Here is a 13,129-nt window from a genome sequence, read left to right as displayed (position 1 = left end):
AATCTTTCCCAGCATCAGGGTCTTTTCCGATGAATCAGTTCTTCACATCAGGTGGCCAAAGCATTGGAGTTTCAGCTTCAACATCAGTCCTTCCAATGAATATTCAGGACTGATTTCCCTTAGGATGGACTGGTTGGCTCTCCTTGCTGTCCAGGGGACTCTCAAGAGTCTTCTCCAACACCACAGTTCAAAAGCATCAATTCTTCGGCACTCAGCTTTCTATAAGGAAAGATGTGTCCAACTCTCACGTCCATACATGACTACTGGAAAAACAATAGCTTTGACTAGATGGACCTTTGTTGGCAAAGTAACGTCTCTGCTTTTTAATATGCTGTCTAGGTTGGTCATAACTTTCCTTCCAAGGAGCAAGCGTCTTTTAATTTTATGGCTTCAATCACCATCTGCAGTGATTTTGGAGCCCAAAAAATAAGTCTGTCACTGTTTCCACTGTTTCCCCATCTATTTGCCATGAAGTGATGAGACCAGATGTCATGATTTTAGTTTTCTGAATGTTGAACTTTAAGCCAACTTTTCACTCTCTTCTTTCACTTTCATCAAGAGGCTCTTCAGTTCTAACTCATTTTCTGCCATAAGTGTGGTGTCATCTGTATATCTAAGGTTATTGATATTTCTCCCGGCAGTCTTGATTCCAGCTTGTGCTTCATCCAGTCCAGCGTTTCTCATGATGTACTCTGCATATAAGTTAAATAAGCAGGGTGACAATATACAGCCCTGACATACTCCTTTCCCAATTTGGAACCAGTCTGTTGTTTCATGTCCAGTTCTAACTGTTGCTTCTTGACCTGCATACAGATTTCTCAGGAGTCAGGTCAGGTGGTCTGGTATTCCCATCTCTTGAGGAATTTTCCAGAGTTTGTTGTGATCCACACAGTCAAAGGCTTTGGTATAGTTAATAAAGCAGGAGTAGATGTTTTTCTGAAACTTGTTTACTTTTTAAATGATACAAAGGATGTTGGCAATTTGATCTCTGGTTCCTCTGCCTTTTCTAAATCTAGCTTGAAATACTTTGGCCACCTGATGCAAAAAGCCAACTCGCTGGAAAACACCCTTATGCTGGGAAAGACTGAGGGCAGGAGGAGAAGGGAGTGACAGAGGATGAGATGGCTGGATGGATATGACTTTGAGGAAACTCCAGGAGATAGTGAAGGACAGGGAAGCTTGGTGTGCTGCAGTTCATGGGGTCACAAAGAGTCAGACACAGCTCAGCGACTGAACAACAAAATAGTTGATTAACCATATTTTGTTAGTTTCACATCTACAAAAAGTGATTCAGTTATTTATATATATGTATCTACTCCTATTGAAACTCTTTTCACATTTCAGTTATTAAAGAATATTAAGCAGAGTTCCCTAGGCTATACAATAGGTCCTTTCTGGTCATCTCTTGTGTATAGTAATATGTGTATGTCAGTCTTAAACTCCCAGTTTATCTTTCCCCTGTGCCTTTACCCTTTGCTAACCGCGAGTTTGTTTTCTAAGCCTTCGAGTCTGTTTCTATTTGGAAGTAAGTTCATTTCTATAATTTTTTTTTTTTTACATTTTGCGCCTAAGCCATATCATGTGACATTTGTCTTTGTGTGGCTTAATTCAGTTAGTTCGATAACCTTCAGGTTTAGCCATGTGGCCACAAATGGCATTATCTTACTTCTTTTCAATAGCTGAGTAATATCCCGTTGTGCATGTGTGTATACACGCTACATCTTCTGTGTCTGTCAGTGGACATTTAGGTTGCTTCCATGTCTTGTCTATTGTGAATAGTGCTGATATCAACATATCTTTTTTAAGATATATCTTTTTTAATTAAAGTTTTGGCCAGGTATGTTCCCAGGAGTGGGGTTGCTCTGTTTTTGGATTTCTGAGCAACCTCCTGCTGGTCTCCATATTGGCCGCACCAACTTACATTGCCACCAGTAGTGAAGGAGGGCTCCCTTTTCTCCACCCCCTCTCCAGCATTTATTGTTTGTACACTTGACGATGGCCTTTCTGACTGATGTGAAGTAATATCTCATAGTAGTTTTGATTTGCATTCGGCTAATAATTAATGATATTGAGCATCTTCCCCTGTGTTTCTTGCACAACCATGTATGTTCTTTGGAAAACTTCTGTTGAATCTTATCCCCATTAATTGATTGGATTGTTTGTCTTTGTATTGAACTGCCTGAGCTGTTTGTAAATTTGGAGATTGATCCCTCATGGGTCTAAGCATTTACAAGTATTTTCTCCCATTCTGTGGGTCTTTTCATTTTTTCAATCGTTTCCTTTGCTGTGTAAAAGCTTTTGAGTTTAATTAGGTCCCATTTGTTTATTTTTATTTTTAATTTTTACTTTATATTGCAGTTTAGTTGATTAATAAAGTTACGTTAGTTTCACATGTACAGCATAGTGTCAGTTGTATATATCATGTATCTACCTTTTTCACATTCCTTTCCCATTTCAGTTATTGCAGAATAGTGAGCAGAGTTCCCTGTATTATGCAGTTGGTCCTTGTTGGTTATTTATTTTGTATATAGTTGTGTGTGTGTGATTTTCCCACTCCCAATTTATCCCTCCCGTCCTCTGTTCCTTTTTGCTAATGATTGTCTTTTGTGAGTCTGTTTCAATTTTGTAAATAAATTCATTTGTATTGTTTTGTTTTATACTTCACATATAAGCCATATCATATGGTATATGTGTTTCTCTGTCTGGTATAGTTTATTTGGTGTGATAACCTCCAGGTTCATCCACGTTGCTGCAAATGCCATTATTCTTTTTAATGGCTGTGTAATATTCTGTTGTGTGTATGCACCATGTCTTCTTTATCCATTCATCTGTGGATGCACGTTTGGGTTGCTTCTGTGTCTTGGGTACCGTAAGCAGTGCTGCAGTGAACGTTGGGGTGCATGTATCCTTAGGAACCATGGTTTTCTCCAGATACACGACCAAGACTGGGACTCCTGGGTCATATGCTAGTTCTAGTTTTAGTTTTTTAAGGAACCTCCATGCTGTTCTCCGTTCATAGTGGCTACACTAATTTACATTCCCACCAGCAGTGTAGGAGGGTCCCCTCTTCTTCACATCCTCTCCTGCATTTATTGTTTGTAGGCTTTTTGGTGATGGCTATTCTGACTGGTGTGAGGTGATATCTCTTTGAAGGTTTGACTCGCATTTCTGCGGTCCATGGGTTTGCAGAGTCGGACATGACTGAGCCACTGAACAGCAGCAACAATAATTAAAGAGTTGAGCATCTTTTTATGTGCTTTTTGCCCTCTGTTTCATTTTGGAGAAATACCTGTTTAGATCTTCTGTCCATTTTTTAAAAAGAGCTTATTTATTTTGGCTGTGCTGGGTCTTCGCTGCTGCTCGGGCTTTTCTCTACCTGCAGGTAGCGGGGCTCCTCCCCAGTGGTGGGGGCCCCCCCTTGCAGTGACGTCTTATTGTGGAGCGCGGGCTCTGGAGTGTGCGGTGTCAGTAGTTGCATCACTTGGGATCAGTCGTTGCGGTTCCCAGGCTCAGAGCACGGGCTCAGTAGTTGTGCACAGCCTGAGTTGCTTCGGGGCGTGTGTGTTCTTCCCAGACCAGGTATCAGTCCTGCGTTTCCTGCATTGGCAGGTGGATTTTTTACCACCAAGCCACTGGGGAAGCACTCTGCCCATTTTGATTGGATCGTCTTCTTATTGTTGAGTGCTATGGGTTGTTTGTAAATTTTGCAGATAAAAGCCTTTGTAGGTCACTTCATTTGCAGATATTTTCTCCCATCCGTGGCCTTTCTTTTTCTTTATGGTTTCCTTTGCCTTTCAACAACTTTTGAGTATGATGAGGGCCCCAGCCTCCAGTACCAGCACGTAAGTCTGGTCCAAGTTTTTATGAGGTCACTGCTTTTCCCCTCATTCCCCTCGTGTGCACCCTCCAAGAGTGCAGTTTCTGTTTCCCCTGTGCTGTGGGGTTCCTGCGATCAGTTTCTGCTTGCCTTCAAAACCAGATCCTCTGGGGGCTCCTCCTCCAGTCGCCAGACCCCCAATCGGGGGAGTCTGACTCCTGTGACTCCTGAGAATCTTCACTCCTGTGGAAGAACCTCTGGGATATAATTACTTTCCAGTTTGTGGGTTGCCCACCTGACAGATGTGGTAATAGATTTCGTGTCAGTTATGGCCCACCTGCCATCTCATTGTGGCTTCTACTTTGTCTTTGGATGTAGGCTATCTTTTTTGGTAGGTCCCAGCATTTTTTTTGTCGATGGTTGTTCAGCACTTAGTTGTGATTCTGGTGTCTTCATAAGAGGTGAGCTCACATCCCTCACTCTGCCATCTTGTCTCCACTATCAGCTGCACTTGCTTTAAAACTGAAGATGTTATACGAATTTAAGGGAACATATATTCTAATTAAAAAAAAAAAGTATAGACCAGCATGAGGAGCTGAGTCATTACAAAGAATGCATTACATTATAGAGAATGTGTGAAAATAAGGCATCATCCATACAAGGCAGTATTGTTTTGACCATCTCAAGGTATGAGGTTGTGACAGGGTACAAACACAGATGAATCTTGAAAATGTTACATTAAGTGCTGGGGGTGAGGGCAGACACAAAGACCGAATATCATGTTATTCAGTTTCTCTGATGAGTTGTCCTGAGCAGGCAGGCCCATAAAGACAAGGGAAATTAGTGGTTGCCTAGGGATAGAGGTTTGAGTGGGTGATAGAAAGATTATGGGGTTCCTTTTGGGGTGGTGAAGATATTATAAAGTCGGTTGAAGTGATGGGTGCACAACTCTGGTTGTATTAAAAACCATTGAATGGGTGAATTGCATGGTATGTTGATTATGCCTCAGTATAAAGGTGCTGGAAAAAACAAAACAGGAAAATACTGGGTCAAAGAGGCGGTCTGTCTTTATCCTAAACCTTTGCAGGATATGAATGGCTCATTATAGAGAAGACTCTCAAATTTATTTAGGGCTGGGATTGGGGGAGTATAGAATTTGAAAAGCCTCTGAACGAGTTTGTCCCCTTCCCTTTGAGAATCACCCAGGGGCCCCTGCCTCCTAGAAGCTTGGACATTTGGAGCCAGGTGTGACTCAAATACAGGTTAAGAAAGACTGCGTGAGCATTTTATCTTTAGTCTGTATCCCAAAGGGGTGTGTGCAGCTGGTGGTCCAGAAATATGACAGGAAACTCCAGTTCGTTAGGCTTTGAGGGGTTTCTTCTTTTTTTTTTTTTTAAGCAGGGACCGCCCCCCCCACCCCCCCCACCCCGCTGGCTCCCCACACACCAAGGTCCTGTTTCTATTGGCACTTCTTCCCTTTCTGGCCTATTCCAGTCCCAGGTGATATGGGGCAAGAACCTGTCTGGTGGGAGCCCCGAGTCAGAGGGAAGGTGTGGGGAGAGTTACTCTGGGCCTTCTCACGGGCCTGGGCCATCCTGTGGGGACAAGAGTGGACATCACTCCTCAGTCCATGAGGGGCCCGCTGCTGCTTCTGCCACTGTGGATTAGTTCCGCCTGTTCTTGGCTGGCATACAAATGGAATTATCTAGCACGTCAGTTTTTGCTCTCGCTTTTTTCCAGTATTTATTTGGCTGCACTGGGTCTCAGCCGTGGTGTGTGAACTCTTTCGTTCTGGCATGTGGAATCTAACCCAGGACCCCGGCACTGGGAGTGTGGGGGCCACCAGCGAAGTCCTAGCTCTGACTGCTTTAATTCAGCGTAAATGTTCTTGCGATTTATTGCCCCTGTTGTTGCTTGTGTTGTTACCTTATTCTTTTATCCTGAATAGTGTTTCATGCACTGTGTGAGTATTCCACAGCTTGTCCGCACTCTTCTGTTGGTGGATGTTTGGGTTGTTCCCCATTTTAGGCTATTGTGGTCAAGGCTGCTTTGTGGACAGTCGTGTCTGAGTCTTTTTGTGGGCATTTGTTTTTATTTCTCTTGGGTGAACAAATGCCTGGAGCCCTGGAACTGCCGGCTCACAGGGCTGACTGCTCACTCTGAGGAGCAGCCCGCAGCGTGGTCGGGCCGCTCTTGTGACCCAGCAGGGATGTGCGAGCTGCTGCTGTTCCACCCCGGGCCACACCGGGTGTTGGTCTCTGCTGCAGAGATCAGACAGGGGTGTTTTATCCTCTGAGGTAGATGTGAAAAGGGAGAGTCTGTCCGTGGTGTGGGGAAGACGAGTGTGGGGAGAGAGTGGGCGGAGTCACCAACAGGAGCTCAGGGTGGCCCGACCACTGGGTCGATGGGGGTAGGCAGACGCGGTTGGGGTCCAAGTGTGTTTTGAAGACAGGATGGGGAGGATTTGCTGCGGGACAGGCCGTGGGATCAGAGAGAAGTGAGGGTGCCCACCGGGGCTGCTGGCGGAGCCGGGGGTGCCGTTTCCCTAGACTGGGGCCACCCTGGGCTAGACTGGGAGAGGGGCGTTGACCATGGGGCGTCAGACGAGAGTTTTCTTTTTAAGACGAAAGGTGCTGCGTGGAGGTTGACGGACTGGTGAGTGAGACAGGGCTCACTCAGCAGTGGGGACAGCTGCCATGCCGTGTTCTGTTCAGTGAGAGGGGGTCCAGCACGCCCCTTGGGATGCGGGAGTGTGCGGGTGCCCCGCCAGGCGTTGGGGAGAAGGCTGGAAGGGTGGGCAGGAAGTGCGTGGCCGAACAGGGATGGGGTGGTAAGGATGTCAGGGGGTGGGCCCCGAGGGCCCTGGGGATGGGTAGGCAGTCATTTCAGAGGAGACCCCAGGGCAGAGAGGTGTGTGCACGCCTTTGCCACAGCGGCAGCCTGGTTCAGGACCGGGGTTTCTCAGCCAGGAGGAAGGACAGAGGGGAGGCCGGTGCGGCAGGTTCCTGCTGGATGGAATCGGACTCAGCACTTTGGTTCCAGATTCGGGGCTCTGAAGCCCCTGTTAGTTGTAGGTTGTCTTGCTCTCTTCCGAGCAGTGTGTGTGTGTGTTTTAATATCTTTGGTTGTGCGGAATCTTCCTTGCTGTGCAGGCTTCCCCTCTGGTTGCAGCCAGCAGGGTCTGCTCTTGGTGGCGGTGCACTGGCTTCTCACTGTGCTGGCTTCTCTTGTTGCAGAGCACAGGCTCTAAGCTTAGCTCCAGGGCACGTGGAATCTTCCGGGACCAGGGATCAAACCCACGTCCCCTGCATTGGCAGCTGTATTCTTCTCCACTGTGTCAGCAGGGAAGTCCTAAACAAGGTTTGATATGAAGAAGGAAACTTCGCCAGTCACTAGTTACTATCATCTCCGCTTGCATCAGAGGTAGAATACTTCACTCTCCCCGAGAAAAGACCTGGCTCTGACTGTTCTCAGTCATGTATTCTGCAGGCCCAGCAACAGTTATAACCAAACTATCACCTTCTCTAAGACAAGCTTAGAGGTTTGAGGAAATCAGCCCTGTAATATCTAGTTAGTGATAAAAAATGATATTTCAAAAAGTGGTGGGTTTTTTTCTGTTAGTTGATCGACGAGATAACATAAATACTTGGGTAGGCGTGTTCTTTACCACTGCGCCACCTGGGAAACCCACTTGGTAAATTTGGACAGTTTTAAATATATATATATTTTGCTTACGGTCATACTAAAGTGTATTCACTTCTAAATTTCAGAAAAGTTGGAGAAGATTCGAGATCATGAACGAAAGGAAGAAACTTTTACACCTATGCCCAGCCCTTACTACATGGAGCTCACCAAACTGCTGTTAAATCAGTGAGTAGCTCAGCGGAGCCCACAGACCGTGCCCGCCCGCGTCGTGCTCCCCGCTCGTTCCCAGGGGAGCCGGCGGGTCTGGAGCCTGGAGGCGTCGGGTGCACACACGCTGGCTGGGCTCTGACTCTCCCGCCTCCTCCATTCCTTTCCTCTGTCCTCCCCTTTCCCGGCCAACCCCGCGTTCTTTCTGCTCCGTGTCCTGACCGCCTCTTGTCACTGGCCTCCGCGTCAGTCCATCCCTCTCTAACAGTGGCTTTTCCTTCACGGCAGTTACTGTGTCGGTCAGGCTGCACCCCTTTTCTCCTTGGGGCCTGGCTGTCTGAGCGCTTCCGTCTCCTGCACTGGGAAGGGCCAGGCTCCCGTCTGCCTGTGACCCTGAGCTGGATGAAAGGCCCCTGGGCGGGCTCCCTGTCGGCTCCTCCCTCGGCTAGAGGACGCTTCTGTAGAGCAGGCTGCTGCCGGCCTCCCCTGCCCTCTGGAGCCTCTCCAGGCTTGCAGTCCTGCTCGTGGCATTCACGCCGCATAGCCTGGCTCCTCTTCCCCCTCTCACAGCTCTGCAGGCCTTCCTCTATCTCCTGGGCCTGGGGTCACTCTGGCCTCTCTCACTTCTGCACGTGCGAGTGCCCACTGCCCCGACCCTCTGCCCAGGAGTCCCCGTCCCTGCCTCCCTCCTGGGTTTAGCACGGGCCCTCCCCCGGTAAGCACGCCTGTCCTCATCCCCGTCTCCAGGGCAGCTCCGCACCTTCCGTAGCACTTGTCAGCCGCTCTTCTCCCGCCGCGTCTGCCTGGGCCGCTCCCCCGCCCCCGCCCCGTTCACGGGCGGGGACCGTCTTGTGCCCCAGCAGTGCCTGGTGCTCATGTTTGTTGCTCATGTGTTTGTGAATAAATGAATGAATCAGCGGAGAAAGCAGGCAGGTATAGACAGCGTTGCTTAGGAGCAACTTAGAATGTAGTCTGCACAATGCCAAGCTTTTCAAACCCTGAGCACCTTTCAATTGGTGAATTCAAGGGCAGACCTAGAACGGGAGTTGGACGCGGCCTGCTGCCTGCTGTAGAGCAGCGGGGCTGGGCCCTGTGCACGGCGCTGCGGATTCAAGTGGAGACTTGGTCATGTGGGCTTGTCCTTGAGTTGACCCGAGGCAGCAGTTGTGCAGTTCACAACACTCTTCTTGTACAACCTGCTAAGTGTTCCACTAGGCAGAGGAATTGGTCCTGCAGGCCCGAGTTCCGGTTCTGTGGGGCAGAGATGGGGCCCTGGCACCGGTGTGGTGTGATAATCTGTCAGAACAGCCCGATGCAGCCCTCACCCTGGCACTGCCTGGGGAGGGCTCCATGGCCCGGAGGATGGAGGGACACCTGTCAAGGGAGAGGGGATCGGCAGGACAGAACAGCAGGTGAAGAGACAGGGCTGCGGAGCGGAGCTGCTGGGACCCGCGTGCCTGGTGAGGGCAGGGGAGCGGAAGCCGCGTCCCCGGGAGGGTGTTCAGGCATGGTTGGGACGGGGTGTCATTCGGGGGACCCGGAGGGCTGCCTTGGAGGGGAGTGGCTTCAGAAAGGAGACTACAGAAGCAGAGGAGAGGTCTGCGCATCTTTAGGTTTTGAAGTTCAGGGTATCATGTACACGGTCCTATCAAAACCCGTTTCATAATTCCTTACAGTTATTCATTCAGCGAAGGGGCCCTTGTTCTGCAGTGCAGTTCACAAGGAGCTGGAGGCCTTTGTTCCCTGCTGTTCAGACCGTAAGATCCATATGTTTGGGTCTTAAATAAAATTTCCTGCATCAGTTTTATACCACTGACTCTTCGTCTCCACTCGTGAGCTCACTGTAGCCTGTGGAGGCTCATCCAGCCTGTAGTCCCTGGAGTGCATCCCAGGACTCCTGGTGAAGGATGTTGGCCTCTGCTTTTGTCTTAGCTTGTCTCTTCCTTCAGAGGTTAAGGTTAGTTTAAGAATGTGTCACAGGAAGGCTGTCAGTGCCCTGCGCAGACCCCAGGCCAGACTTTTATGGCAAATTTGCTGTGTATGGGTGTGCTACTTATGCTGATTTGCTCTTTGTTTTGTAACTTTTGCAAATGTATCTTTGTTGTCTCTGTAGAGCAGGACAGTCTCTGTCCTTCAGGGGCTTCTGTGAGGATAGAAGTGCTGTGTGGTGCCGAGAACAGTGCCTGGCATACAGCCTTCGTCTGCTTTCCCTGGTGGGCTGTAGCCCTGGGGTATTAGCATTAGAGGTCATGACCTCTGAGCCAGCCTTTGAAAGAGATGCATTCTAGGTGGAAATTGTACAGACCACAGCACAGTTATCCCGACAGAGGACCAGCTCAGAGCTGCTGCTCCGATACCTCAGTTTTTTCAGTGAATAAACAAGTGCTTGTACTACAGGCTGCCCAGGACAGCTAATGTGAGCACAGCCGACTCGGTGAGCATCCTGGCTGGATTTTTCTGGCACCCAGGTTGACTGCTACAAATCCTTACATTGTAAAACTGAAAAGTGAAACAGACTGAGCCTTGAACAGCTTGTGCATTTCTGTCTAAATCTAAGCAGTTTAGGAAGAAGCCACTTTTCCCTGGATGTTGGCTTAATTTACTGCATGCTTCCCTGTGCAGCTTATCTCACCTTTTCTTCCTTTAGTGCTTCGGACAACATCCCGAAAGCAGATGAGATCCGGACCCTGATCAAGGACGTGTGGGACACTCGCATAGCCAAGTTCCGGGTGTCTGCCGACAGCTTTGTGAGGCAGCAGGAGGCACACGCCAAGGTGCGCATGACGGGCAGGGAGGCCTGTGTCTGCTCAGGAGCCGTGCCCTAGCTGGCTTTTAGAAAATCATTGCTCATTGCTTCTTTATTTTTATCCAGTAGATTTAACCTCTCTTGAAATTAAAAACTAAACCAGCTATTTCCTCTCACGTTTAGCTGGATAACTTGACCCTAATGGAGATCAACACCAGCGGGGCTTTCCTCACACAAGCGCTCAACCACATGTACAAACTCCGCACAAACCTGCAACCTTCAGACAGCGCCCAGTCTCAGGACTTCTAGGCAGCGACTGCCTTGTCCAGGCCCGCGTCTGCTGGTAGGAGGCGCACCAGGCGGCGTGAGCGTTCAGGACATGACAGAGATACTCACGTTTCTGGAATTCTAGACCACTTGTGAATCTACGAGAAAAAAGTGCAGTGAAGGAAGGAATGGTTTTATAACCTGGTTGGAAAGCAACAGGCTTATGCTCAGTCGAGACATTCTGTAATTCCTCATCTGTATCTGGGAGCCAGCTGCCTTTTACGGGGGAAGAAAAAGCACTGGCAGAATGAGCGCATTCCCCCCGTCTCCTGCACGCGACGGTCGTGTGCTGGTCCGTGTTCAGTGATGGCGGGTGTTGCTTTTAAGATAAGATACGGCAGGACGGTGATGTGGCCACGGCCTTTCTCTTGGGCTACATTCAGAGTCTTCCTCAGAGACTGTTCACACAGTGCAGGACAGCAGATGAGCACTCAGCTAGTGACGGTGACCCGTGTTTCTCATTAAGCCCCGGTACACAATAAAGGTGGAATCACCCAGTTCTCTTTGGGTTTTTTCCCTGCATCACTCCCACGTGAAGGGAGCAAGCTCAGTGGCTAGTGACAGACCAGACTGGGAGGTTTAGCAGACAGTGTGCACTTCCGGCCCCCAGTCTTGGGTGTCTCTTATTCACTTGGGTGCTTCTGGGCAAGGTCTAAAAGGTTGTTTATCAGCAAGAAAGTAGGAAAATGAATTCCATGTGTAAGTGAAGCTTACGCCAGGATGCCAGGGGAAAATGGGGCCTGTGCGGTGGTTCTTGGTGGACTGAGGGGACAGCCTGCTTGAGGCAGCCGTGGCTCAGGGTGGAGTCCTGTTTTTCCCTAGGAGGAGCCTCTTCAGCTGTAGCACCGCCCAGCTCCTTACAGAAAGTACCTTTCCTCAAGTCGGGGGCGGGGGGCGATGACTGCCCAGCCCTCTAAGGAGTAGGTTCAGTCACCAGCCGGTTCCCGACAGTCTCACCTGCCATCTCCAGGGTTTCAGAAGGGGGGGGGGGGGGTAATGTGTGTGATCACGTGACCGACTGGGCCTGAGGAGTACCTGCTGGTGTTTATACCCGAGCGCTACTTCTCCAGCCCAGGTGGGCCCCCGATGTCCCTCTAAACAGCAGCTCGTGTCTCAACACTGAAGGCCACACACAGAGGGACTAGGACCCAGAAGACTTGGTCTCCATAGTTTCACCCCTTCTCCTAAAACCGGGCTGAGGTCCAATTGAATCTGTCTTCACACTGTACTTGTAAAACTGTAGAATTGTTGAGTTCTTATTTTTTCCCCTTACTATAACATAAAAAAAATTTTTCTCTTAACATGATTTAGGAAGATTTTATTTTCTGGATGTTGTCAGAAATTACAGCAATATATTCATAAATACCTAATTACTACATTCAACAAATATTACAATACAGTTAATTCAAACAAGTACACTTAGAACAGGTTTAATTTCACAGCATCTAAACTGCCCCCAGAGTGACCGAGGCACCGTTCCTCCTCCCCCGAGTCCTGTTGACTGTCCTGGCAGTTAGCACAGGCACAGCAGAGCGGCTCGACGGGCTGGCAGCGTGGTCCTCCTCGGCTCAGGGCAGAGTTGAGGAGTCTAGTTCAGCACTGGATCGGAAGGTGGGGAACAGGCTACTGCAAGCAGTGACGTCAATAGCTTGTTTACTAGAAGAGTACGGGGCTGCTGCTAAGTGGCTAATCTACACTGTAAGAGGAGCAACTTCCTGTGCTAACCATCCCCATCTGGTGGTGGGTCTCTGGAACTGTCTGCACTTTTAAACCATGGCTCAGAGGGAACCGGGGTATGTGATTTGGAGATGGGGCAGCATCGTGAGCTACTCGATGGAACGCCACCCCACACACAGACTTAGTTTACCTGTTATTATTCTTTGCTAGTTTGCTGAAGGTGTGGGCTCCTTTTAATATTTTTTTAATTTCCCTGAGGGTATAATCTTTTTTAGCACTTTGCATGCTGCCAATTGTTGCATTTCCTTTAGAATATAGACTAAACTACTGGTCACTTACGCGAGATAATAGATTATGATATTTTATGCCAGTTTGCCTGTTTCTATGAAACAAAGACTCATTTTCAGATGATCAGGTCGTGCAGTGCCAAGCGTGGGGGGAAAGCTCTGGTCTGTTTCTACTGATCTGATTCAATGCACAGAGCCGCACGACTCAGCTTTGGCAGGTACCCGAGTTTAGCAAAACTCCTTTAGGTCACAAAAATACTGACACAAAAGCTCCAGAATCAGTTCTAGAGCAAATTTGCTGTATTTCTGAACTTTGTCTTTCAAACTCAATGTGAAATAGCTGAACAAAAAGCTTCAGGGATTCCATATTTGTCTCAGCTTTTAAGCCCAAACTGAAAAGAGACTGATGCTACTATGTTCTTT

The 13,129-nt window shown here is 48.6% G+C and overlaps 1 protein-coding gene across 1 annotated transcript in view; it reads left to right on the top strand.

The window, feature by feature from the left end:
• Positions 1-12,043, top strand: part of GINS2 (GINS complex subunit 2) — a 36,018-nt gene extending 23,975 nt beyond the window's left edge. The window contains exons 3-5 of the mRNA XM_061138323.1: positions 7,588-7,687; positions 10,317-10,443; positions 10,599-12,043. Of these exons, the coding sequence (XP_060994306.1) occupies positions 7,588-7,687; positions 10,317-10,443; positions 10,599-10,724 (353 nt within the window). The 3' untranslated portion in view covers positions 10,725-12,043. The remainder of the gene's footprint in view (positions 1-7,587; positions 7,688-10,316; positions 10,444-10,598) is intronic.
• The last annotated feature ends 1,086 nt before the right edge of the window (positions 12,044-13,129 follow it).

This window comes from Dama dama, chromosome 4 (assembly GCF_033118175.1).
Source record: "Dama dama isolate Ldn47 chromosome 4, ASM3311817v1, whole genome shotgun sequence".
Classification (NCBI taxonomy): domain Eukaryota; kingdom Metazoa; phylum Chordata; class Mammalia; order Artiodactyla; family Cervidae; genus Dama; species Dama dama.
The sequence above is the reverse complement of the archived record's forward strand: the minus strand, read 5'-3'. Positions and strand labels throughout refer to the sequence as shown.